This window comes from Aedes albopictus, chromosome 3 (assembly GCF_035046485.1).
Source record: "Aedes albopictus strain Foshan chromosome 3, AalbF5, whole genome shotgun sequence".
NCBI classification, from domain to species: Eukaryota; Metazoa; Arthropoda; class Insecta; order Diptera; family Culicidae; genus Aedes; species Aedes albopictus.
This window is the reverse complement of record NC_085138.1, coordinates 95174906-95202594: the sequence shown is the minus strand read 5'-3', so window position 1 is coordinate 95202594 and position 27689 is coordinate 95174906. Positions and strand designations below refer to the sequence as shown.

At 42.6% G+C, this 27689-nt stretch overlaps 1 protein-coding gene and 1 long non-coding RNA gene across 2 annotated transcripts in view; one reads left to right on the top strand and one right to left on the bottom strand.

The window, feature by feature from the left end:
• The window catches only part of LOC134291450 (uncharacterized), a 383602-nt gene that overhangs the window by 38499 nt on the left and 317414 nt on the right, over positions 1 to 27689 (top strand). The window lies entirely within an intron of this gene.
• Positions 8789 to 10959, bottom strand: LOC109425581 (myogenesis-regulating glycosidase-like). The gene is made up of 2 exons (XM_029873772.2): positions 9085 to 10959; positions 8789 to 9018 (listed from the first exon to the last, which is right to left on the bottom strand). The coding sequence occupies exons 1-2, from the start codon at positions 10817 to 10819 to the stop codon at positions 8828 to 8830; spliced, it is 1926 nt and encodes a 641-aa protein (XP_029729632.2). The 5' UTR covers positions 10820 to 10959; the 3' UTR covers positions 8789 to 8827.

Below are 27689 nucleotides of genomic sequence, written 5' to 3'. Positions count from 1 at the left end.
CCTGTCGCCGTGAAGATCTACTTGTTTCTCCTATTTAGCGCTCACTGAAACAATTGGAGGTGATGATCGATGATATGCTGACATTCGGAAGCCATAGTTCGGCAATAGTCTCGAGTAAGCGTAAGCTGCTCGCCATACTACGGTGTGGCGCCTCTGCATAATCGAGTGCGCTACCCAAGTATCCATTAGCACTATATTATTCGCCTTTTTTGCCATATAGAGCTATTATACGGCCAATATAGAGCAGGTCAGTTCTACACTAGCACTATATTGGCACGCAAGGCGAAAAATAGTACCATATGTAGCATATGAGCAGATCTAGTAAGCCGATCAAGTTAGCATAGGTTAGTTTGACACTCATTGTACTATTCCTAATCGAGACACGCAATAAACAAGTCGATAAAACAGATTGCTGCTTCATAGGATACTGCAAGATGACGTCACGAAGCCGTGCACTGACAGTTCAGCGAGCTTGTTTACATGGACTTAGTCTCTGGCGGAGACCGGAAAAATTGTTTTTTGATATAATTTCAATAAAACGGTAATTAGACGATTGGTTTTGTACTAGTAGAGTTGAATATAATTGATATTCCGTACCATATTTAATGGTTTCGGGATGGAAAACGTAAATTTAATTTTCGCCGCTCGTTAAAAATTCCAACACCTTGTAAACAAGCTCGCTGAACTGTCAGACAAAGTGAGGTTAGATCAGATGCTTGCAGTACCCTATTAATGCGAGGACTACTTCAATTCAGAAGTGGGATCTGAACGAAAGCTTTGAAGGAGAAGAGCTGAATATTTTTCGTGAGCGTTGGAGAAGTTGGACTTTAAGGAGAATCGATAACAAAGAGGAAAACTTGGACAAGGAATAGTCGGAAACAGGATGAATGCGTATAACGGAAGGATGATGATGAAACCTGAAGACGTTCGAAGCTTAATTTCTGAGTTTGTTCCGGAGAAGGTTTCTGCGGATAAATGGATCAGAAGGATTGAAAGTTTGAGGACCACATTTGACTGGGACGAGCGAACAATTTTACATTATGCGGTGATGCGATTGGGAGAGGTGTCACAATTGTGGTATGAAGGAGTTGAAGACACTATCGAAGGATGGGCAGACTTTAAGCAAAGAATGGTTCGAGCGTTTCCAGCGAGAATAGATGAAGTAGATGTCCATAATGCGCTGTCGGTGCGAATGAAAAGGTCGAATGAATCATATGAAAATTTTGTCTACGACGTTGTTTTTCAAGCGAGAGCCGTGAATCTTAGCGAAGCTGCCATAATCAAATATGTGATCAATGGTATTCCGGATTGCAACCTAAGACTGGCCTTATGTATTGCAAATTACACTACGGTGGAGAAATTACTGGACGCTATCTATCGGTATGAAAGTCAAACGAAAATGCGGTTGGTTGACGAAGAACTCCGTTCAAGTTTTCATCAAGAGCGAGTGCGTAAAGAAGACAATTCCAGATGCTGTTTCAATTGTGGTCAACGAGGTCATTTCGCCAGAAATTGTTATCAAAACTCAATTCAAAATCAAGTACAACACTCTTCCTCGGGAAATCAAGACAACCATTGTACTCAAGGACAACTCAACGATGTGCTGGCGGCAAACGGAGAAACTCAAGATGGATCAAACACGTGCTATATGTCTCGACAAAGTATAGAAAATCATGGTAGGGTTAGCATAGAGCAGGCTTATTTTGATATATTTATTAGATTGAATAACTGTTTAGTCAAATCAGAGGCTTTATTTGATACAGGAAGTCCTATTTGTTTAATTAAAAGTAGTCTTATTTCAGGAAAAATTCGATTTCTAAAACAATTTCAAAATTCTTACGTAGGTTTAAACGATTCAAAGTTAAATATTTTAGGAGTTTTTGATTCAGAAATTGTCATTGATCATTATATTTATAAATTGCAGTTTAAGATTGTGCCGGATTCCACGATGCGCCCGATGTGTATTTTGGGATCGGATTTCGTAAGGAACAACAACCTGTTAGTTGAGTATGACGGTCGAGTAATACAATTTGCGATTAGAAAACAAACAACTATAGAAGAGCCTTTGAAGTTGGCGACATGTGCAGATGGTTCACTGTTTGAAATCAACAACATTGAGGTAAGCACTGACACATTTTTGAAAACTGATGTAGATGCATTAGATATTGGCGATAGCGACATTTCTTTGGAAAATATTAATAGGATCAAATCTCTTTTCATTGAATATTATGGTAATCTAAATTCAAAACCGATAAATCCAGATTTTAAATACACAATGACTATCAATTTATCAGATAAGCGACCATTCCATTTTTCCCCACGTCGTTTATCGCATAGCCAGAAAATTGAAGTTGAATCCCAAATAGATAAATTATTAAAAGATGGTGTGATTAGAGAAAGTTGTTCTCCATATGCTAGTAGAATAGTTCTAGTAAAGAAAAAAGATAAATCGTGGAAAATGTGCGAGAATGAGAATTAAATAAAATAACCATAAAGGATAGATATCCATTACCGTTGATAGAGGATCAACTTGATAGTTTAAAAAACAAAAAATATTTTTCGACTTTAGACCTCAAAAATGGATATCATCATCTTCATATTGATCAAAATTCTCAAAAATTCACTGCATTTGTTACACATTTAGGTCAATTTGAATATACGCGAGTTCCGTTTGGATTATGTAACGCACCTTCAGCATTTATGCGATTTATCAATACAATATTTAGACCTCTTTTGAAAAAAGGAAAAATCAGGATATATATGGATGACATTTTAATAGCAACTGAGACAATCGAAGAGCATTATGAAATATTGAAAGAAGTTTTCGAAATTTTAAACCAAAATCATTTGCAGCTACAATTGGCAAAATGTTCATTTCTGAAAACCAATATCGAATATCTCGGATATCATATAAGTGCAAATGGTATACAGCCAAGCGAAAAACACATTGAATGCATCAAGAATTTTCCAATTCCAAGAAATATTCGTGATGTAAATAAATTTATTGGTTTGGCAAGCTATTTTAGAAAGTTTATCGCTAATTTTTCTATGATTGCAAAACCATTATATGACCTTCTAAAAAAAGATAAAAAATGTTTCAGTTTTCGAGAGACAGAGATGAACGCTTTTGAATTATTGAGGGATAAACTAATTGCGGATCCAATTTTGAAAGTTTATTCACCTCATGCTAGAACAGAGCTACACACTGATGCAAGTTCTTATGGATTTGGTGGTGTGTTAATGCAAGAACAATCAAATGGAAACATGCATCCTGTCATGTACTACAGCCAAAGAACAAATAAACATGAATCAAGATTACATTCATTTGAATTAGAGACACTGGCAGTAGTAAATTGTATTAAAAGGTTTAATATATATTTACAAGGTATTTCATTTACTATTGTAACGGATTGTATTGCTTTGAAAGAAACGTTAAAAAAGAAAGATATCAACGCTAAAATAGCAAGATGGGAAATATTTTTATCTGAATATGATTACGACGTCATACATAGAAATTCTTCTAATATGAAACATGCTGATGCTTTATCTAGAATCCCAGAAATTTGTGTTATTGAAAATAATTTAGATTCTTTTGAGAGGGCTATCATAGCTAGTCAAATTCAAGACACCGAGATAGAAAAAATTCGTCAACTTTTAGAAATTCAAGAGGACAAAAACTATGAGCTAAGAAATGGAATTGTTTACAGAAAGGGGAAAAGAAATCAATTACTGTTTTTTGTTCCCAAAAACATGGTCAACCAAATATTAAAAATGCATCATGATGATTTTGGACATTTTGGCACTGAAAAAGTTTATGAAAATATTATTAAATCGTATTGGTTTCCAAAAATGAAAGAAAAAATATCCAAATATATTGAAAACTGTCTTAAATGTATTATATTTTCGAAGAAAAATTTTAGTAGAGATGGACCATTGAATATAGTAGAGAAAGGCAGCGTTCCTTTCCATACAGTTCATATTGATCACTATGGACCTTTGACATTGTCCAATTGTAAATTTAAATATGTTTTTGTTGTGGTTGATGCTTTTTCAAAATTTTTAAAGCTATACCCATGTAAAACGACGAATACCAGCGAAGTTTTGAAACACTTAAAATTGTATTTTTCAAGTTATTCAGCACCTGTTCAAATAGTCTCCGACCGCGGAAGTTGTTTTACGTCTAACAGTTTTAAAGAATTTTTACAGCAATTCAATGTTAAGCACATTCTAACTGCTACTGCATGTCCTCAAGCTAATGGGCAGGTTGAAAGATTCAACAGAGTTCTAACTCCAGTATTGGCAAAGTTAATTGATTCAAATCCTCGTCGTGGATTCACATGTATTTTACAAGATGCTGAACATTTTATAAATAATACGTTTTGTAGATCGATTGCTAATACACCATCTCAAGTTCTTTTTGGTATAACACAACGGTTTTCTGAAAATGCAAACGTAGAAAATATTCTAAATTCAAATAATGAAATGATAAGAGATTTGACGAAAATTCGAGAAAAAGCCATAGCTGTCAATAGAGCCGTTCAGCTTTATAATAAAAAACAATATGATTCTAAATGTAAGTCTACTTCAGTTTATCAAGAAGGTGATCTAGTGTATATACCTCATCATTCAAATTCCGGTGGATCGTCTAAACTCAAACCACATTTTAAGGGACCTTACATAGTTAAAAAGGTGCTCGCGAATAATCGTTATGTAATTGGTGATATAGAAGGATACCAACTAACTCGTTTACCTTTCACGGGTATATTCGATCCGACAAATATGAAATTGTGGAAAACGGAAGTCGATCAGACATAGTGCACATCGGGGGCGATGTGTTTGATCAGGATGGCCGAGCTGTAGCATATGAGCAGATCTAGTAAGCCGATCAAGTTAGCATAGGTTAGTTTGACACTCATTGTACTATTCCTAATCGAGACACGCAATAAACAAGTCGATAAAACAGATTGCTGCTTCATTAATGCGAGGACTACTTCACATAGTGGTCAACCGAAACGTGAAGCGACTCGAGAGTACCCACAGACTGATATGCCTTAAGGTGGTCAGCGCATACCGCACGGTCTCAAAGGACGCGGTATGTATGCTAGCGGGCATGAGGCCCATAGTACTAGTGGTGGTGACAGAGGACGAAGAGTGCTTCGAGCAACGCGACATAAGAGGCGCCAGATGGTGTACCACGAAGGTAAAGAGAGACTAAGAGGTTTAAGTGAGTTTAAACCCGAGGACCCACCTCTCGGGATCTGATCAGCAGATTTGCTTATTCTATACAAAAGGAGGCTTTGGGGGGTAGGGACTCAAGGTAGGAGATCCAAGCGAGACAAGCGTGACGCGCTCGTCATCAATACTGAAAAATCCGATACTAGGAATTTGTACTCGTATAGGTACAAATGATCCTCGAGCGCGACAAAGAACGCAAGGGCGCCTATAAGGTCCTTGGCAAGGGTGTCGAGGTGAGGGCTCTCACAGCGGAGGAGATTCTGAAGGTGAAAGACCTAGACGAGATCACTGACGTGGAAGAACTGGTTACACGGCACTGCAGTAGCAGTGCGAGGTGCAGTAGGCCACCGCAGGCGTTCGGCTAAGGAAGTGCCCGACAGGGACCTTGGAACAGCCTTGGCGGACGCTAACAAGTCTGTTGAAAAAAAAAAGCGAGCTCAAGGTGAGCTGGCTAGTACCATACTCGAGGCACCGTAGGCTTTCTTCACGTATCTGAAACCAGGACACGCAAGTCATGGGACTATAGGCATCTCCCGAAGAGTTCCTGGTAGAATCGGACTGATTCTTGGTGAAGTATCCGGAGGAGCTCCTTGAGGAATCTCCGGAGGGATTCCTGAAGGAATCTCCGGAGGGATTCCCGGAGGAATCTGCGGTGGCATTCCTGTAAGAATCTGCGGAGGGATTGCTGTAAGAATTTCCGGAGGGGCTCCTGGAAGAATCTCCGGAGGCATTCCTGGGGGAATCTCCGGAGGGATTCCTGGAGGAATCTTCGGAGGCATTCCTGAAAGAATCTCCGGAGGAATTCCTGGAGGAATCTCCGGAGGGATTCCTGGGGGAATCTCCGGAGGGATTCCTGGAGGAATTTCCGGAGGGATTCCTGGAGCAATCTCCGGAGGGATTCCTGGAGGAATCTCCGGAGGGATTCCTGGTGGAATCTCCGGAGGGATTCCTGGAGGAATCTCCGGAGGGATTCCTGGAGGAATCTCCGGAGGGATTCCTGGAGGAATCTCCGGAGGGATTCCTGGAGGAATCTCCGGAGGGATTCCTGGAGGAATCTCCGGAGGGATTCCTGGAGGAATCTCCGGAGGGATTCCTGGAGGAATCTCCGGAGGGATTCCTGGAGGAATCTCCGGAGGGATTCCTGGAGGAATCTCCGGAGGGATTCCTGGAGGAATCTCCGGAGGGATTCCTGGAGGAATCTCCGGAGGGATTCCTGGAGGAATCTCCGGAGGGATTCCTGGAGGAATCTCCGGAGGGATTCCTGGAGGAATCTCCGGAGGGATTCCTGGAGGAATCTCCGGAGGGATTCCTGGAGGAATCTCCGGAGGGATTCCTGGAGGAATCTCCGGAGGGATTCCTGGAGGAATCTCCGGAGGGATTCCTGGAGGAATCTCCGGAGGGATTCCTGGAGGAATCTCCGGAGGGATTCCTGGAGGAATCTCCGGAGGGATTCCTGGAGGAATCTCCGGAGGGATTCCTGGAGGAATCTCCGGAGGGATTCCTGGAGGAATCTCCGGAGGGATTCCTGGAGGAATCTCCGGAGGGATTCCTGGAGGAATCTCCGGAGGGATTCCTGGAGGAATCTCCGGAGGGATTCCTGGAGGAATCTCCGGAGGGATTCCTGGAGGAATCTCCGGAGGGATTCCTGGAGGAATCTCCGGAGGGATTCCTGGAGGAATCTCCGGAGGGATTCCTGGAGGAATCTCCGGAGGGATTCCTGGAGGAATCTCCGGAGGGATTCCTGGAGGAATCTCCGGAGGGATTCCTGGAGGAATCTCCGGAGGGATTCCTGGAGGAATCTCCGGAGGGATTCCTGGAGGAATCTCCGGTGGGATTCCTGGAGGAATCTCCGGAGGGATTCTTGGAGGAATCTCCGGAGGGATTCCTGGAGGAATCTCCGGTGGGATTCCTGGAGGAATCTCCGGTGGGATTCCTGGAGGAATCTCCGGAGGGATTCTTGGAGGAATCTCCGGAGGGATTCCTGGAGGAATCTCCGGTGGGATTCCTGGAGGAATCTCCGGTGGGATTCCTAGAGGAATCTCCGGTGGGATTCCTGGAGGAATCTCCGGTGGGATTCCTGGAGGAATCTCCGGTGGGATTCCTGGAGGAATCTCCGGTGGGATTCCTGGAGGAATCTCCGGTGGGATTCCTGGAGGAATCTCCGGTGGGATTCCTGGAGGAATCTCCGGTGGGATTCCTGGAGGAATCTCCGGTGGGATTCCTGGAGGAATCTCCGGTGGGATTCCTGGAGGAATCTCCGGTGGGATTCCTGGAGGAATCTCCGGTGGGATTCCTGGAGGAATCTCCGGTGGGATTCCTGGAGGAATCTCCGGTGGGATTCCTGGAGGAATCTCCGGTGGGATTCCTGGAGGAATCTCCGGTGGGATTCCTGGAGGAATCTCCGGTGGGATTCCTGGAGGAATCTCCGGTGGGATTCCTGGAGGAATCTCCGGTGGGATTCCTGGAGGAATCTCCGGTGGGATTCCTGGAGAAATCTCCGGTGGGATTCCTGGAGGAATCTCCGGTGGGATTCCTGGAGGAATCTCCGGTGGGATTCCTGGAGGAATCTCCGGTGGGATTCCTGGAGGAATCTCCGGTGGGATTCCTGGAGGAATCTCCGGAGGGATTCCTGGAGGAATCTCCGGTGGGATTCCTGGAGGAATCTCCGGTGGGATTCCTGGAGGAATCTCCGGTGGGATTCCTGGAGGAATCTCCGGTGGGATTCCTGGAGGAATCTCCGATGGGATTCCTGGAGGAATCTCCGATGGGATTCCTGGAGGAATCTCCTGAGAGATTCCTGGAGGAATCTCCGGAGGATTACATATATGTAGCTTCTGTGCAACCAAAACCCTGCGCTGTTGTCACTTCTCTGTGTCATATGTGCTGCTTAGGTATATACTTACTGAGGCGTTTCAAGAGGATTAAATATTTCAGTTAGCTCTGGTGATTCAAGGAGGTATTCGAAGAGATGTCACTTCGGGGATTTCAAGGATTTTCAAAGGAGTTCCATGTGACTCAAAGGGTATTAGGAGGTCATTAGAGGCGTTAGACGCCTTTTCAGGGGTCTCAGCCGATTTTAGGGAGTCTCAGTGGATATTAGGGGTGTTTCAAGGGGTACAATGGCATTTCAGGGGGCTTTAGAAACGTTTCAGTGATGTTACAAAAAGTCTAGGGGAATTCAGGACGTTTAAGGGGGCCTTATGGGGTTTCAACAGGTTTCAGGGAAGTGTTAGAGCCAAAGCTAGATTTGGTTCAATAGTGATCGTGCCCAACCTATATACAAGTTTCCAAACGTTCACAATTTTTCTACTTTAGTATTTTTCTGTATTTGTATTTTTTATGAATAGTATAAACAAGTTTTGTAAAAAGGGGAATTCTTCCGGTGGCTCACGGTCAAGAAGAAGTGGATGTAATTTAGGATTTGTCATCAAGTGATATTTACAAGTGCGCCATAACTACACCTAGGAGTAGCAACCTATTCAAGAACCTATCTGAATTGATGAACAAAGTTGGTATTATTTCCTCTTTGGAGAGATATACATGACCACTTCACTTCAAGGTACTTCAAACACATTTATTTCGTAACAAATTCTCACGTGTTCTTCCGCACAAAATACGGAAGCGTTTTCAGTGGCACCGAATAGCTCCTGATCCATTTGGGCCCAGTGTGCGCCGTTCCCGTGTTGCCATCCACCCAGTCACCAGCCGGTAGGTAGATATCCCGGGCTCGGACGTTTTCCTTGGTTACCGGCGCCGAAATGATGTTATCACCCAACAGGAATTCTGTAATTGATTCATAGTATATTCGCATCTAAATTTCACTTGGTTGAACATTGAATAGCTACTTACGGTCATAAACCTTTTGCGCCTCGGTATCGTTCGGCGAGATCCACCAAATCGGTGGATTTACCGGATATCCATCGGAAACCGCCAACTGGAATCGCTCCATGATCTGCGGCGTGTACCTTTCGTGTAGATCAGTCATCGCCTTAGATATCTGTATCGTTTCGTTGTCGTAATTCCATGGAACGTACGAAAACTGGATGCTTGGCATGAAGACGTTAGCCTGGAGCCACCGGATGAACATCTCCTTGTTTGGTGGATGATCGTTGTAGCCGTTGCCTCCGACCATGTCCGGCAGAACCAATGGGTATCCGACCATGTTCATCTGCAGCAGGGTCGTAATCAACGTCGGAAGGCCGTTGTTCCAGTTCCACTCGGAATCTTTGTCGATCATTCGAACGAAAATGGGCAGATCCTGAGAGCGATGAGCTGAACGTACTTCAACCAAATCGCCAAACTTGGCAACCGTTCGGACGTAATCGTCCACGATCATATTAGGCTGATGGGATCGCGGTCCGTTCAACAGCGGATCGGGAGGAGTCCAGCTGGTCTCACCGGCATCAAACTTGAAGCTGTCAATTCCACTGACGTCCAAAATCGCCTGTAGACGTTGCGTGAACCACTGTGCAACCTCTGGTTTGGTGAAGTCTACGTAGGCAGCTTGTCCCGTTTGGCTATTCCACCATTCCGTATCGGTGTTTCCATCGTGATCCGCTACCAAGTACCCAAGTCGCTTCGCTTGCGAATATATCGGTTCACATCCCTTGTTGATGAACGGATGAATCCAGATCGTTACTCTTGGGAATCCGGCCGCTCGTATATCATTGATTGTTTGCCTGATGTTCGGAAACTTGGTAGTGTTGAACTCCAGTGCGCCGTAGCACATTTCCCAGTCATCATCCAGCTCGAATTGACTGTTGGGCCAACCATTCTTTACTATCTCGTTTGCAAACTCTAGAACTACGTGTTGATCTATGTCTCTCTTGTAGCGCGCCCAAGTAGACCAAATGGGGTATTTTACCATCGCTTCAGCTGGATGTCCTGATGGTTTACCCAGTATATTATGTATTGCAGCCATGTGCGCTTCCTTCGCATCCCGGGCTACTCCTATCTGATATACGAATGAGTACGTTTGGTCGTAGATATCGTATGGCAGAGATTTTTTCGCCTCCAAGCACATGTATCCAGGCTGACCGTAGTTCTGATCGATGAACAACGGGGTCTCGTCATCTACGTAGACGAACGATCCCAGCGAGTTCAACCAATAACGATCGGCCACCGCACAGTTGTCAGCCTCCTTGGTCAAAAACGAGTACTCGTTGAACCGTAGCTTCTGAATCGGCCAATATTGGTACTTTTGCTGCGGTCCTCCATACCAATTCGATCCCGTCATCCGAATACAATCCGTCACTTGTACAGACCGATCGCGAACTCTGCGTGCGATCGTGAACAGCGAAAACTCCGCTGTATCGATGTCTTTCACGAACTCGATTTCCTCTTCATTTGCATTCCGCAACTTGAATCCATTGGCGATCTCTTCGTATTGATTCATCGATGACAAGTCCTGATCCATGAAGGCTGTCTGCGCAACTCTTCCATTTCTCTGCACGAATAGCTCTCTGGAAACGGTATTGATGGTAGCAGCTACGTTGGCATAGTTGAACTGTAGCGTGTAAGTCGTTGCCTGGACCGTACTCACTATAACCAGCGCCCCGGCTATAATTAAGATGAGACTTTTCATTGTATTGCAACTTTTCACTAGCACTGCATCATCAGTAGTATGATTTCCGAATCGATCAAGATAACACCCAAATAGTTCGCGGCACAGAACAAATTCACAAGCAGACTGTCCATTGGCGAACGATTGGATGGATCTTTTATAGCACCTGACACACTACCGTTCGATAAGGTAAGTGACAATATTTATTTGAATAATTGCAACTTCCTATCATTGTGCAAGCAAAGTACATCAAGTGGCTGCCTTCAAACGTGGTTGGGGTTCATTGTTTACATCTTGAAGATGAGTTCGTACCTGCCTGATGTGCATGTTGGTAGAACGTGCTGCCCGATTGAGTCATTAGCGAAGTCCCGTGGGAAAACGCGCGATGAAAATACCATTGTCTTCGTTGGGGACAAATAATACGCAAAGGTCTTTGATCTTTACTGTATGGTACTCTATGGTTCTCGATGGTAAGTCTGCAAACAAAATGATCAATATCTAGCAAACATTCATATGAACGCGGTTAAATGGGAGCATGTACGAATATTGCCTCCACTGTAATATCTCATTCAACATCATATAAGACTTTGCGTTAGCTGGGTATCTAGAAAAGTTGCACGTTATCACCATGAAGAAAGAACACTTAACAAAAACCTGTTCTAACTCGATTGCTAGAGGAGGTTCTGGCGACTTTCCAAAAGAATTCTCCGCAGGGTTCTGAAATCAAAGAGGAAATTATGATAGAAAATGTTGAAGAAATTTTGGAGGGAATGCATGATAAATCCCTGATGGAGTTTATGACTTAATTTCCAATAGAATTGTCTATTAATTTTTTTGAAAATCTTTAACGGAAACCCCGAACAAAATTTTCGCCATTTCTTCGAAAATTTCTTCTGAAATTTTCTCTAGGAATATCTTGACATCTTTGATTTTATAAGGAGTTTGCCATGGATTCATTTTTATTTCAGCTAGCAAAACTCTAAAAAAACTCGGACTGAAACTCTTCAAAATAATCTGCTTTAAATTCATGCTAAAAAAGTTTTAACAGTTTTGGTGTTGTCCTATTTGAGTAACTCGCATGCTGTCTATGTAAAATCAAAGTCAAGTGTTTCAAAAATACCTCTAAATTAAAATTTTTTTTTTTTAATTATTCCAAGAACTCTATAGAAAATTATTCGAGGTACCTATTTTCAATTTGGTTTTACCAAATAAGCCAAACAAATTTAGCAAGATCTTTTTGACTCAGCAATTTATAGAGTTTTAAAGTACCTCTAGAATTCAATCAAAGATTTTCTTCAGAATTTCCGCTAATTTTTCATAAGCAATTGCACAAATAAAATAAATGTTAATTAGCGTAAGACGCAATTTTTTAAAATCCGTAAACACCTGGACAATTAGTGCTGTTTTCTCAAAAGAATCACAACATTTTACATACATTTTGCCAGTAAACAGTAATAAGAAGTTCTTATGACAAAAATGAAGCGAAGCTTCTTGCGGTCCTTTTTTTCTTGCTTAACATTTTTATTCGTGAAGTGAAATTTTGTGGGGGCCCGGGGCCCTGGCCCCCTGTCCCCCCCGAAATCTGGCACTGCTTACCGGTCTGACTATTTATTCTCAGGGAGCCGGATCACAACGTCCGAGGCCATGCTGTCCCGGTAGTTAAGCCGCGTTTTTTTGTGAAATAACGTCCAAAAGTTTGGATGCGTCATAATATCCTATGTAGGGGATGTGTGCCATCAGTAATCTCACGCTCCCATTTTCATCCTATTCGAAAACAAGCGATTACGACACCGATTGATTCCGTTCTTTTTGTTTTCATGGGTGCTCACTTCTAACAAAAAATACTAAAATAAGAAACAAAACTAGCGCTTCAATCCTTTGTTTTTCGTAGGATGAAAATGGGAGCCACATGCTTAATAAGGGAACCAATACCCTATATGAAGCATATTGCGGAATTTTACGTGCAGACAGAGTGGACCATGTGTCTCTTAGAAAAACAAGTTGAAATTACCTACCATTCGTAATCCTATCTATATCAAAAAATGTTTATTTATGAGCTGTTGGGCATCCTATTGGAATGTATGTACCGTCACCGGTTTGATGAAGAAGTTTATATTTTATCAATTTTTTAAGAATTGTTGTAAGCTCACTCTGACTGAACGAATATTTGAAAAAATACCAGTCATCTGAATACATTACATATTGAAAAATTGATGTTTTGGTCACCTTTTAGATGTAATTGTTTTTTTTTTTGTAATTAATCACAACAATTAACATATTTAAAAATTTTCCTCAATCATTCTATTACTGTCTGTTTTTACGCGGGGGATACGTACCGCGTAAAAATAAACTCAGTTCAAAATTAAAAACCGATCTAATCCACCTATGGTGAACAGAACCCTTCTTACACTTATTAAAAATATTGTTGTATTATTCGTATTTAACATATTAGGGGTATTCACTAAACAGATTAAATTGCTGCGTAAGCCATGATTTTCTGCTTATATGAAATGTTTCATGATTTTGCGAATGAAATAATCAAAGCTTGCCTTGGTGATCGCGGCGTTTAATCAGTTTAATCAGTTTACGCTGTTAAGTGAATCCCCCTATTTATTTTGTGTGATTGACCAAAAGTTCTAGAAAATATTGTGGATTTAGCATCTAGTGGATTGGTTTCCAAAATAGCATCAGACCATGAACTGAATTACAAGAAATGCCAGACACCTCCTAGAAACTTGTATCAGAATGTTAAAAAAATAGCTTACATATTCTAGAATATTGTATCTTTTGTTAACTGCCAAAAGATCTTGAATCGATTAACAAATGGATAAGAAAATCAGCGGGATACACTTTGTCTAATATCTATTAATCAGTCGAATAAAATAGCTCCGAAGTACATGGTATTCAAGGTTATGGCGTAAAAATGATATATCTACTATGTAAATCAGTTTTGGCATTTACTAGTTATTTTGGCTGTCCAGTTCTTGCATTTTTCCCACAATATATAAATTCAAAGCTTTCATTTAACATATTGTTAGTTTCCATAGAATTCCTGTTTATTTGTAATTTGTTATTTATAGTTTTATTGAAAACAATAACCTGCTAGTATACACTTTATATGAGGTCAGCATTATTGATTGAACAATAATTTCCCATAGACTGGTCAAAAGCTCATGCAAGATAACAAACGAATATAATAATAAAAAAGGAATTTATTGAAATACTCTTCGTAAGATATCTCAGTAACAAAATGTCCAATCGAAATAAAATTTCAGGGCATTTTACAAGGATACTGTAGCTTTCATTTGGTGCTAAGAGATCCCAAATCGGTTGACAGACGGCTGAGATATTCATTATGATACACTTGGTCAAAAATCTCTCAAAAGGTTAACCTGTATTACTCCCAAGTACTCTTTGAAAGATATCTCGAAAACCAAATGTCCACTCCTAATAAAATTGTATAGGGTTTTACTAGGATGTTATAGCTTTCATTCGGTGCCAGAAGAACCGAAATCGGTTGACAGATGGTTGAGATATTAATTATGATACACTTGGTCAAAAATCTCAAAAAGTTTAGTTGAATAAATCCTAAGTACACTTCGAAAGATATCTCTGTAACCAAATGTCCAATCTTAATAAAATTTCTGAGCAATCTACTAGGATGTTGTAGCTTTCATTTGGTGCCAAGAGAACCCAAATCGATTGACAAACGGCTGAGATATTTAGTATGATACACTTTGTTAAAAATCTCAAAAAATTTAGTTGTATAACTCCTAAGTACTCTTCGAAAGATATCTCGGTAACCAAATGTCCAATCGAAATAAAATTTCAGAGCGTTCTACTACGATATTGTAGCTTTCATTTGCTGCCAGGAGAACTCAAATCGGTTGACAGACGGCTGAGATCAATATGCTAAATGTCAAAAATCTCTCAAAAAGCTAACCTATATTACTTCAAAGTACTCTTCGAAAGATATCTCGGTAACCAAATGTCCAATCGAAATAAAATTTCTGAGCGATCTACTAGGATGCTGTAGCTTTCATTTGGTGCCAAGAAAACCCAAATCGATTGACAAACGGCCGAAATATTTATTATGATACACTTGGTCAAAAATCTTAAAAAGTTTAGATGTATGACTCATAAGTACTCTTCGAGAGATATCTCGGTAACCAAACGTCCAATCGAAAAAAAATCAATAGCGTTCTACTAGGATGTAGTAGCTTTCATTTGCTTCCAAGAGAACTCAAATCGGTTGACAGACGGCTGAAAAACGTGCGTGACTTTTTTTTGTAACGCACATACACACACACACACACACACACACACACACACACACACACATACACACATATACACACACACAGGAGGAGACACCAGAGCACGTGCTTTTCCACTGTCCCAGATTCAGGGCAGCACGAGACGGGATGTTAGCGGAGAGTATCACAAGCCTTAGCCCCGACAACATTGTAGAACGAATGTGTCGGGAAGAAAGCACCTGGAATGCGGTGAACAGGGCTGTGGGACAGATCCTGTCGTCACTGCAGCGGAAATGGCGTGAAGACCAAAGGGCATCGGATCGCGATCGGAGTAGGCTAGATCCACCATCGGGGACTAGTCCGAGTAGTCGTAACGTTCTGGTTTTGGGTCGTCGGGGCGCCGGTGAATCGGAAGCCACCCTCCAACCGGAATCATCGAACCGACCTCGGCACCTGACTGGTCGGGATCAAACCACCGTGTTCGGGAGAACTTCCATCGCCGGGGAACTCTCCGTCGGAGTAGGATAGCTCCACCGCCGGGGACTAGGCCGAGTATGTCGCGAGAAGCACCAGTGAATGGTCGTCGGGGCGCCTGTGAACCGGAAGTCACCCTCCAACCGGAATCGCAGGACCGACCTCGGCACCGATCTGGGAAGTATCGGTTCGGAAGATCTTCCATCGCCGGGGAACTCTTCGTCGGAGTAGGATAGATTCACCGCCGGGGACTATCTGAGTAATCAGCGCCCGTGGAAAACCACTGGTTCGGGTCGTCGGAGCGCCAGCGTACCGGAAGCCATCCTCCAACCGGAATCGCCGGACCGACTTCGACACCCTGCCAATCAACATCGAAGGAATACGCAACGCGAACAACGGTTTCGGGAGATATTCTACCGCCGGAGAACTCTCCGTCGGAGTAAGCTAGCTCCACCGCCGGGGACTACGCTGAGTTGCAAGAAACTACGTCGAATCAATCGGGTTCGAGTCGTCGGGGCGCCAGCGAACCGGAAGCCACCCTCCAACCGGAATCGCCGGACCGACCTTGGCACTCAACCGGTTCGCCCAGGAAAAGGTCAACGAACGCAGCGAGAAAGCCACCCGAAGTAGAATAGCCACCCTCCAACTGGCATTGCCGAACTGACCTCGGCATTCCACTGGTCAACTTGGAGAGCAGCAGCAGTATGTCAAAGCTCACGAGAGCGCTGCAGTTAAAGCTACGTGATTAAGATAAAGCTCATGAGAGCGCAGCAGTTATGTTGGAGATAAAGTCAGCGATCTAGCGTGACTAGCTATGCCTGATAACAAGTGAAGTGCATGAGCACAGCCCCCCCCGAAGTAGTCGCTTCTAGTGGAATCCGGGGGAAGCAGGCACTGTAGACCTTGGTGGAGGTTAGAGGCGTAGGGTTCAGAGTTCTCTTCTCTGTTCTGAGTCCCTCACGAACTGACGAACAGAATCACGAACGAAATCGGTAGCACTGGTCATGCTTAGGGAACGTTCAAAAATTACGTCCAACATTTGGGGGAGGGGGGGGGGGGTCTAGAAAAGTGTGACAGTACGTGTATTGGGTATAGGGAAATTGCGTGACAGAGGGGGGAGGGGGGGTCCAGAAATCCCGAAAAACGATGGACGTAATTTTTGAATCTTCCCTTATCGAACGCGTGTCGGGAAGGCGTAAAGGCTTTACCACCAACTAAAAAAAAAAAACACACACACACACACACACACACACACACACACACACACACACACACACACACACACACACACACACACACACACACACACACACACACACACACACACACACACACACACACACACACACACACACACACACACACACACACACATACATACATTTGCTCAGTTCGTCGAGCTGAGTTCATTGGTATATGAGACTCGGCCCTCCGGGCCTCGGATCGAAAGTCGGTTTTTCGAGCGATATTTATACCCTTCTTATGGATGTAAGAAGGGTAAAAAAGGAATTTATTGAAATACTCTTCAAAATATATCTCAGTAACCAAATGTCCAATCGAAATGAAATTTTAAGGGCCTTTTACAATGATATTGTAGCTTTCATTTGATGCTACGAGAACCCAAATCGGTTGACATACGGCTGAGATATTTATTATGATGCACTTGGTCAAAAATCTCAAAAACTTTAGTTGTATAAATCCTAAGTACTCTTTGAAAGATATCTCTGTAACCAAATGTCCAATCGAAATAAAATTTCAGAGCATTCTACTAGGATGTTGTAGCTTTCATTTGGTGCTAAGAGAACCAAATTGGGTTGACAGACGGCTGAGGTATTTATCAATATGCTATATGTCAAAAATCTGTCAAAAAGCTAACCTATATTACTTCCAAGTACTCTTCGGAAGATATCTCTGTAACCAAATGTTCGATCGTAATAAAATTCAATAGGGTTGTACTAGGATGTTGTAGCTTTCATTTGGAGCTAAGAGAATTCAAATCGGATGTCAGACGGCTGAGAAACGTGCGTGACTTTTTTTTGTAACATACGCACACACACACATACACACACACATACACACACATACACACACACAGACACATACATGGGGCAGCAGGGACGGATGTCCTGGGGCCTGACGCACCCCCCCGCTTGCGAGTCAGCCGCGTAGTTGCCGGCTAAGAATAGGACTACTAACCCCAATTCAAGGTGTCAAGCGACCCGTGCCGAGGAATGAGTGATCGAGGGGGTGAAAAAGATGCTCGATCTTTAACGGAGCCTGTGGGGCACCTGGGCACCCCCCACAGTAAGCTGTCCCTTACCGCGTTAATGCAGAGCTCTGGCGTGGTGGACATTCTTTCTCGTGCGACTCGTGGGAATAAAATATGAGTAACAAACAAATTTCAAAAACAAGTGTAACAGGTAGTAGTGGTGCGATCAACCCCTTCGCAAGTAGCGGGTTGATGCGGTCTCCAACAAGGAGAAGCGAGGAGTCAGGTGCTGGAAGCTGCTTGCGCAGCTCAAGCGTGGGAGCTACTGTCCACTCCACGGCAAGTCAGCCGGCGGAGGTTATGGACGGAGCATGGTTGCTGAGGGCCATCAGCCAAGTAGCAGGAAAAGGACGGCCCGCATTGGAGGTAGCTGAGCAGCAGCTTGGCAAAATTATCGACTTTGCGACAACTAAGTCGAATATAAGCAAGGACCTGAAAACGGCCTTGCTTCGGCTTAGAGCGTCAGTCGATGAGGCCAAGCAGGAGCACGCGGTCGCGTTGCTGGCTGCGGCAGCGGCGGAACCCGCAAAGGAGAAAGCGTGTAAGCTTACGCAAACGGAGGCCTTCTCCTTCGCGGGTAGTCCGAAGAGTGTGGAAGCGAATGCTCGTGACAAACGTGACAAGCATTCGCAGAAGCGGGCGAGGCAGCCGTCAGGTGAGGAGCTGTCTGGCGGTGCCCGCAAGGCCAGGCGCATAATAACCCCGAAAGCCGGTGGTAATGCCGGAAAGTCGGACCCCAGCCAGGGTTCCCGGAAAGCTGGGAAGGGTGGGCCTGAAAAGGCCGGCCCGTCCCGGAATGATGGGAACAAGGGGTTGCGACCAATGGTGGGCCCTCAGCAGCCACAGAGCAGGGCGATCCAAGGAGAGGACCCTCCTTGGACAAAGGTAGAGCGGAAGAGGAAGAAGAAGGTGAATCCGCAGGCAGAAGTGCAGGTCGCCAAGCCAAGGCGTAGGAAGGCAGGTGCCAGGCGCGAAAAAGGTGACGCTATCGTCATCAAGACCGAACAGTCGAAATACTCGGACGTCTTGAAGGCGATGAGGTGCGACGCCAAGCTTGAGGGTCTTGGAGCCGACGTACGCAGTATCAGACGTACTCGTACGGGTGAAATGATCCTGGAGCTTAAGCGCGAGAAGGATCACAAGGGCGCCGCCTACAAGAGGCTGGAAGAAGAGGTCCTTGGTGATGGAGTGGAAGTGAGGGCTCTTACGCATGAGGCGACTCTGAAGGTCAAAGACCTAGACGAGATCACCGAAGCGGAAGAGCTCGTCACGGCACTGCGGCAACAGTGCGATGTTCAGGTGGCCGCCACAGCCGTCAGGCTGCGGAAGGGGCCAGCAGGGACACAGATAGCTCTGGTTCAGCTACCTGTGGCGGACGTTAAAAAGTCCGTTAAAGTAGGACGGATAAAGGTGGGCTGGTGCGTATGTCCTTTGACATTCCACGAGCCACCAGAGGTTTGCTTTAGGTGTCTGGAACCAGGACACAAGTCGTGGGACTGTAAAGGCCCTGACAGGCGCAAACTGTGTCGGCGATGCGGCGCTGAAGGTCATAAGGCCCAAAGCTGCACGAGTCCACCCATCTGTATGATCTGTACCGGGAAATCCTCGAACAACAGACATACAACGGGTGGTCCAAGGTGCCCGGCCTTCAAGAAAGCCGCAGTGAACAACAAATCACAGTGCAGGTAACGCAGCTGAACCTGAACCACTGTGATGCGGCTCAGCAACTGCTTTGTCAGGCGGTTTCTGAGTGGGAGACGGATATCGCCATCATTTCGGACCCATACCGTGTACCCGCCGGCAACGGCAACTGGGTCTCGGATGGGACCAGGAAAATGGCGGCGATATGGACGACGGGTAAATACCCCGTGCAGGAGTTGGTGTCTACTACCTATGAGGGCTTCGTGGTCGCCAAAGTATACGCGGTCTTCTTCTGTAGCTGTTATGCGCCTCCGCGGTGGCCGATCGAGCGGTTCACGCAAATGCTGGACCGCTTAACGACCGTGCTAACAGGGCGAAGGCCGGTGGTAATAGCGGGTGACTTCAATGCCTGGGCTGTGGAATGGGGAAGCCGTTTCACGAACCAGCGGGGTCAGATCCTGCTAGAAACACTGGCCATCTTAGATGTCGACTTGGCTAACGTCGGTACCAAGAGTACCTATAGTCGAAACGGAGCGGAGTCAATTATTGACGTGACCTTTTGTAGTCCTGGCCTAACAAGTAGTTCGAACTGGAGAGTAGATGATGGCTACACTCACAGCGACCACCTGGCGTTTCGCTACAGTATCGACTACAACAACAGCAGACAGCGGATAGAAGAAGAGGCGACTAGGCCAAGGCCAAGCCCTCGTAGGTGGAAGACATCATACTTCGACGAAGAGGTATTTAGGGAAGCGCTCCGCCGTGAGCGAAACTTACTCGGTTTAGACGGCGACGAGCTGGTAGCGGTGCTCTCACGTGCGTGTGATGCGACCATGCCTAGGCGAGTCCACCCTAGAAATGGGAGGCCACCGGCTTACTGGTGGACCGACGCGATTGCGGACCTGCGCCGCGCCTGCCTAAGGGCTAGGCGGCGGATGCAGCGAGCACGATCAGAGGAAGAGCGAAACGAACGGCGGGTGGTGTTCGCCGCTGCAAAAGCCGCGCTCAAGACCGAGATAAGAGCAAGCAAAAAGGCCTGCTTTGAGGGTCTCTGTCAGAGTGCCAATACGAACCCGTGGGGTGACGCCTACAGGATCGTTATGGCCAAGACGAGAGGTGTGATGGCTCCTACAGAGCAATCTCCAGAGATGTTGGAGGGGATCATTGGAGGACTTTTTCCGCGTCATGATCCTAGTCCTTGGCCTCCTTTCGTAGGACAGCCGGGGACTGGGGCTGGCGATGAGGAAAGGGTCACCGATGTGGAACTTGCGGGGATAACTAAGTCCCTTAGCGTAGGTAAGGCCCCAGGTCCGGACGGAGTTCCGAACCTGGCCTTAAAAGTAGCTATTGCAGAGGCTCCCGAGATGTTCAGGTCTGCTATGCAGAAATGCCTGGACGAGGGAGTTTTCCCAGAAGCTTGGAAGAGGCAGAGCCTGGTACTATTGCCAAAGGCGGGGAAACCACCCGGAGACCCGTCGGCATATAGACCAATATGCTTGATTGACACGGCGGGGAAGGTGCTCGAAAAGATCATCCTCAATAGAATGTTGAGGTTCACTGAGGGCGTAAATGGTCTCTCGAGCAACCAGTATGGCTTCCGGAAGGGGAGGTTCACCGTAGACGCTATCTTGTCGGTTATAAAAACCGCCGAGAAAGCACTCGAGCCTAAGAGGAGGGGAATTCGCTTCTGCGGGGTAGTGACTCTGGATGTAAGGAATGCATTTAATAGCGCCAGTTGGGCTGCTATTGCCGATGCGCTCTTGCGTCTGGGGATACCGGAGTACTTGTACAAGATTCTCGGAAGCTACTTCCAGAATCGCGTACTGGTTTACGACACGGAGGTGGGTCGGAAGTGCTTTCACATAACCTCAGGAGTCCCGCAAGGTTCCATCCTGGGTCCGGTGTTATGGAATGTCATGTACGACGAGGTGTTGAGGTTAGAGTACCCAGTGGGAGTGGTGATTGTCGGATTTGCCGACGATATTACGCTCGAAGTCTACGGTGAAACGATCGAGGAGGTGAAGTTGACTACCGACCACTCGATCAAGGTTGTGGAGGCGTGGATGCGGTCCAGAAAACTGGAGCTGGCTCACCACAAGACAGAGGTGACGGTTGTTAACAACATGCAGTCGGCGCAGCAGACGGAGATCAGTATAGGAGAGTGCACTATCCTGTCGAAGCGCTCTGTAAGCACTTGAGCGTGATGATCGACGATAAGCTTACCTTCGGTAGCCACGTCGATTATGCCTGTAAAAGAGCCTCCACAGCTATTGCGGCACTGTCCCGGATGATGTCCAATAGCTCAGCGGTGTACGCCAGTAAGCGCAAGCTTCTGGCTAGTGTTGCTACGTCCATACTTAGGTATGGCGGCCCGGCGTGGGGTACTTCGCTAAGTACTGAATGCTACCGACGGAAGCTGGAAAGTACTTACAGGCTTATGTGTCTGAGGGTTGCAAGCGCGTACCGTACCGTGTCACACGACGCTCTCTGTGTCATTACTGGTATGGTGCCTATCAGCATTCTTATCAGTGAGGACATGGAGTGCTTCGAAATGCGCGGCACAAGAGGCATACGCAAGACTGTCAGGATGGCCTCTATGGTCAAATGGCAGCGCGCGTGGGACAGTTCCACCAAAGGAAGGTGGACCCATAGGTTGATACCGAGGGTAGATAGTTGGATTAATAGGCGCCATGGGGAAGTTACATTCCACCTGACACAGGTCCTTACAGGTCATGGTTGCTTCCGACAGTATCTACACCGTTTCGGGCATGCGGATTCTCCCGAATGCCCAGTGTGCAATGGTTTAGAGGAAACGGCGGAACACGTTTTGTTCGTGTGCCCGCGTTTTCGCACAATGCGTGACCGCATGCTTGCCACATGCGGGGAGGACACAACTCCGGACAACTTGGTCCAGAGAATGTGTAGGGATGAGATTAGCTGGAATGCCGTTTCAACGGCTATCACCCATATCGTCTGGGAGCTACAGAGGAGGTGGCGCGTGGACTCGGAGAATGGCTAGTCCAGATGCAGTACAAGAGGTGGTCCAGGGGTTCGAAGTCGGCTTCGTAGGTCATACCGGTGCCCTGCGGTCGAGATTGACCCTTACAGCGATTAAGTGGCCGCGGAGAGGAAGTCCCGGTAGCGGTGCTGTCGTGGCGTCGGTCTACTGGGTTGGATCCGAGCCCGCGGTTGGAAAGGGGTCCCCGGCAAGGGTCGGGGTAGGTGAGATCCTGCTGTCTGCAACCTACGGGTGCATCTGATAGGGCCTGAAGGGTAGTAATACCCTTCCTTTGCGGGCAGGTCAGATCGGGTTGCATGTGGGCATCAGTTCTTGATGTCCGCTCAGCAGTAGGGCGCGGGCGGGGTTGACCCTGCCCGCCTTCCGAGGACAAAGGGAGTGGCGAGGACCACTCGGGAAACTGGCTAAGCGCCAGCAGGCTACCGTGATGGACTCTCCAGAGCGAGTCATCGATGTTCGTTGCTGCTAGGCTACGGCAGCTAACCTTGAGGGTGTGATATGCACTAGCCCCTCTCTGAAGCAATACCTTCTTGGTGGTTCCGGAGAGAAGTAGGGTTTGGCGACCATAGGAATGTGTTTTAGTGGGTCGAGGAGAGAGTAGTCCTGGCTTCTACCGGCATTGTAGAAGACGGCCTTAACCCCACACTACCCTAACTTTCCTGTTAGGGTGTCTGATGAGCAGATTTATCCCCCTATGGTTTAGAAGGAAAAAAAAAACACACACACACACACACACACACATTTGCTCAGTTCGTCGAGCTGAGTCGATTGGTATATGAGACTCGGCCCTGCGGGCCTCGGATCGAAAGTCGGTATTTCGAGCGGTATTTATACCCTTCTTATGGGTGTAAGAAGGGTAAAAAAACCGCGTAAAAAAGTCTCAACATTTCTCGACGAATCATGCAAAAATAAGACGATGATTTTTTTATATGGAGCTTTCATTTACGCGGCCGCGTAAATAAATACCGCGTAAAAAAGACCTGACTGTATAGTAAAGGGAATTGAATACACTCCAAAATGATTTTCTTAAAAGTTACATGGAAAATTAAATTTTCCATGAAGAAAAGTTTAAACAAAAATATTTTATCAATAATCATAGAATCACAGACAAACAGACGTAGGGGTAGTAGGGGCAATATGAGCCATCCTGAATTTGGTCTTATTATCTAGTTTTGTACTGTCAAAGCTTTAGGATCTTTTATAGAATGCTTCAATCATGTCTCACTGTAAAAACCGTACCAAAATTTAATTCTGAAATGCAAATATTAATGAAATGTAATTTTTTGCTACGAACGCAAAAAATGTTATAAGATTAAAAATTCCAAAATAAGCTTTTAACAGATAACTCCCTACTGCCCAGGTAAATATTCAATTACAGTTGATACTCCTACTACTACTGAGCATTTTGTGAACAAGTCTGCATTTTTTCGAAACTGAAAATAAACCTAACCTAACCTAAAATATTACCTAACACTCTTCAAAACGACTTGGCACATGCATTTAACGATCAATTCAAATATCATTTGATTTGCGCGATCGTCCCACCAGAGGCGTTAGTGCTCGATCGCTTTGACGTTTGCCAATGTACACGTAGTTGAATGGTACCAAAAAAAATAATACAGGCGATTTGTGTAGTAGTGTGCGTGTTAGACAAACGTCAAATCGAAATCCATCATGGCCGACAGTGTCTCGCGCGGTTCTACCAACAGGTGGTGGTGTGCTCATAAAAAAGACACCGGGAAAAAGTTTTTGATGAATTTCCTCTAAGAGTTACGTCTGTTTGTCTGTAATAAAATTTCAAAATGTTTTCGTCTTACAAAATCGCTATGCCAAATAGGCTTCCGGAAAAAAAAATATAATATTATAAGATGTTCAAAAATTAAAATTAGAAAAATCAAAAACCAAAATTCACAAAATTGAGAATTAAAAAGAATCATCTTCCAAAAAAATGCTTAAATCGATTTTGGATGACAAAAAATGATATTTAGATCAAGATCAAAAGTTTGGGTTTTACAGGGATAAAATACATTTTTTTTGCATCTTATCCCCATTTTTAAATTGTTTAAAATTGGTGTACAGACTTTTTAATTTTTCTCCATGCAACTCATCTTATGTTCATTCATAAACTTAAATTCGCCTAGCCTAACGCAAACGTAAACACCGCGCTGCCTTGCCTGCTTTCCCATAGAATCGATTTGTATTCGCGCCAGTAAATAATCCATCACCATACCATACCGCATGCGTTCGCTGCATTGGCTTGGCAGAGGCGAGGCAGCAACCAAGAGCTGACATTAGATAATCGCGCATTGGTGTCAGTGCTGCTTCTCGGGAGCAAAACCTACAAAAAGCCACACATTCCGACCGGATTTCTCGTACACACCGCACATGCTCATATACACTTGAATGTCTATGCAGTAGAGAACAAAAACTTAGTAACTTTTTCGAATTTGTACTGCGAAACTGTCATTTGTTAACCGATTTTTCTGAAATTTTGAAAGGACTGCCTTAATTATGCATTAGTATTCTTCTACGCACGCTGGTTCAATTGTCATAACGATTGAATCAGGACAGTATGATATTTGTCAATATATAATGGAATTTTAATTATAATAACTCGGGAGCTACGAAAACCCAACCTTTTCTCTCACGTTTTCGTACACACTCACTCAAAACCCCCAAAATCGGGTGTATCATTTGACAGGATGCCACATCCTCCCCTTACACAAAATAAAGGAAATTTAGTTATGATTTCGTAGCTATTCCTGATAATCGATATATTCCAAGTTGTTTATGTATCGTTGCGGCCGTTTTATAATCCTGGTTGCTCGTCGTTTAGGGATCCCAGTACGGAGGGTTAGCCTAACATTAGCCTAATGTGAGACTAACTGGCCAGCATGTTAGGCTAACTTTTTGTCTCACTTTTGCCTAATGTTAGTCTAAAATTAGACAGATATGACACACTTTTGTTAGACATGTTGCAAATTCGAAACATGTTTGTTAGTCTAACATTAGACTAACGTTAGACATGTTTTAGTATGGGCTGTTAGACGAATGTTAGGCATAGATTTAATGCTGCTTGTTTTCATTCCAGCTGTCATCCGAGCAAGAAGTGTGATTGTAGTAGTGAACTTTTATCGGCGTTCACTACTACAACCGTACTCTTGCCTCGAATGAAAGCTGGACGAAACATATTTGATAAAAAAAACTCGGAGCCCGTTTTAATTTTAATTTTAATTTTAATTTTAATTTTAATTTTAATTTTAATTTTAATTTTAATTTTAATTTTAATTTTAATTTTAATTTTAATTTTAATTTTAATTTTAATTTTAATTTTAATTTTAATTTTAATTTTAATTTTAATTTTAATTTTAATTTTAATTTTAATTTTAATTTTAATTTTAATTTTAATTTTAATTTTAATTTTAATTTTAATTTTAATTTTAATTTTAATTTTAATTTTAATTTTAATTTTAATTTTAATTTTAATTTTAATTTTAATTTTAATTTTAATTTTAATTTTAATTTTAATTTTAATTTTAATTTTAATTTTAATTTTAATTTTAATTTTAATTTTAATTTTAATTTTAATTTTAATTTTAATTTTAATTTTAATTTTAATTTGAATTTGAATTTGAATTTGAATTTGAATTTGAATTTGAATTTGAATTTGAATTTGAATTTGAATTTGAATTTGAATTTGAATTTGAATTTGAATTTGAATTTGAATTTGAATTTGAATTTGAATTTGAATTTGAATTTGAATTTGAATTTGAATTTGAATTTGAATTTGAATTTGAATTTGAATTTGAATTTGAATTTGAATTTGAATTTGAATTTGAATTTGAATTTGAATTTGAATTTGAATTTGAATTTGAATTTTAATTTTAATTTTAATTTTAATTTTAATTTTAATTTTAATTTTAATTTTAATTTTAATTTTAATTTTAATTTTAATTTTAATTTTAATTTTAATTTTAATTTTAATTTTAATTTTAATTTTAATTTTAATTTTAATTTTAATTTTAATTTTAATTTTAATTTTAATTTTAATTTTAATTTTAATTTTAATTTTAATTTTAATTTTAATTTTAATTTTAATTTTAATTTTAATTTTAATTTTAATTTTAATTTTAATTTTAATTTTAATTTTAATTTTAATTTTAATTTTAATTTTAATTTTAATTTTAATTTTAATTTTAATTTTAATTTTAATTTTAATTTTAATTTTAATTTTAATTTTAATTTTAATTTTAATTTTAATTTTAATTTTAATTTTAATTTTAATTTTAATTTTAATTTTAATTTTAATTTTAATTTTAATTTTAATTTTAATTTTAATTTTAATTTTAATTTTAATTTTAATTTTAATTTTAATTTTAATTTTAATTTTAATTTTAATTTTAATTTTAATTTTAATTTTAATTTTAATTTTAATTTTAATTTTAATTTAATTTTAATTTAATTTTAATTTTAATTTTAATTTTAATTTAATTAAAATTTAATTAAAATTTAATTGAAATTTAATTAAAATTTAATTGAAATTTAATTAAAATTTAATTAAAATATAATTTAAATTTAATTAAAATTTAATTAAAATTTGATTAAAATTTAATTAAAATTTAATTAAAATTTAATTAAAATTTAATTAAAATTTAATTAAAATTTAATTAAAATTTAATTGAAATTAAATGAAAAATAAATCATATTAAAAATAAAATGACTCACCGACACGATGGCGCCAAACTTAACGGAATCGGTCACTGTTTTGGAGATAACTGGTTCCGGCGACGGTACGACGCGAACGAAACGGACTTCGTGGCCAGGAGCAGCGACAATTAACTGACGGTTTGGACAACGCAATGACGGAAGTGGTTCCTACGGGTTTAACTATTTGAGACGAGCAATTTTTTCTTTTTCTCGACCGACGAACGCGATTTTTAAGCTGCCGCAACTAACAAAGTGTTTTTCCACTGCCATTTGCTCAACTGTCAATGATGCGCGAAAAAATCGAACATTCAGCATAAATTCGGGGTTATGATTTATGCTCTCCAAAAATTTTCGATGAGCAACATAACTAACAAATGCCTAACATTGTCGAACGCCTAACTTCCTCCGTGCTGGGATGGGCTCATCACTCATCGAAGCTCCACTCTCCTTGTGCCTATCGCCAGTAGTTCCTGCTATCGGCAGCCCCTTATTCTGCTGTCCTTTTGAGCTTGTCAGATCACTCCT

Excerpts from the sequence above, each read along its gene's own strand:
- LOC109425581 (XM_029873772.2), bottom strand. The coding sequence starts at position 10,819 with ATGAAAAGTCTCATCTTAATTATAGCCGGGGCGCTGGTTATAGTGAGT. Across the intron at positions 9,019-9,084 it reads GGCGCAAAAGGTTTATGACC|AATTCCTGTTGGGTGATAAC; the intron begins GTAAGTAGCTAT and ends AATCAATTACAG.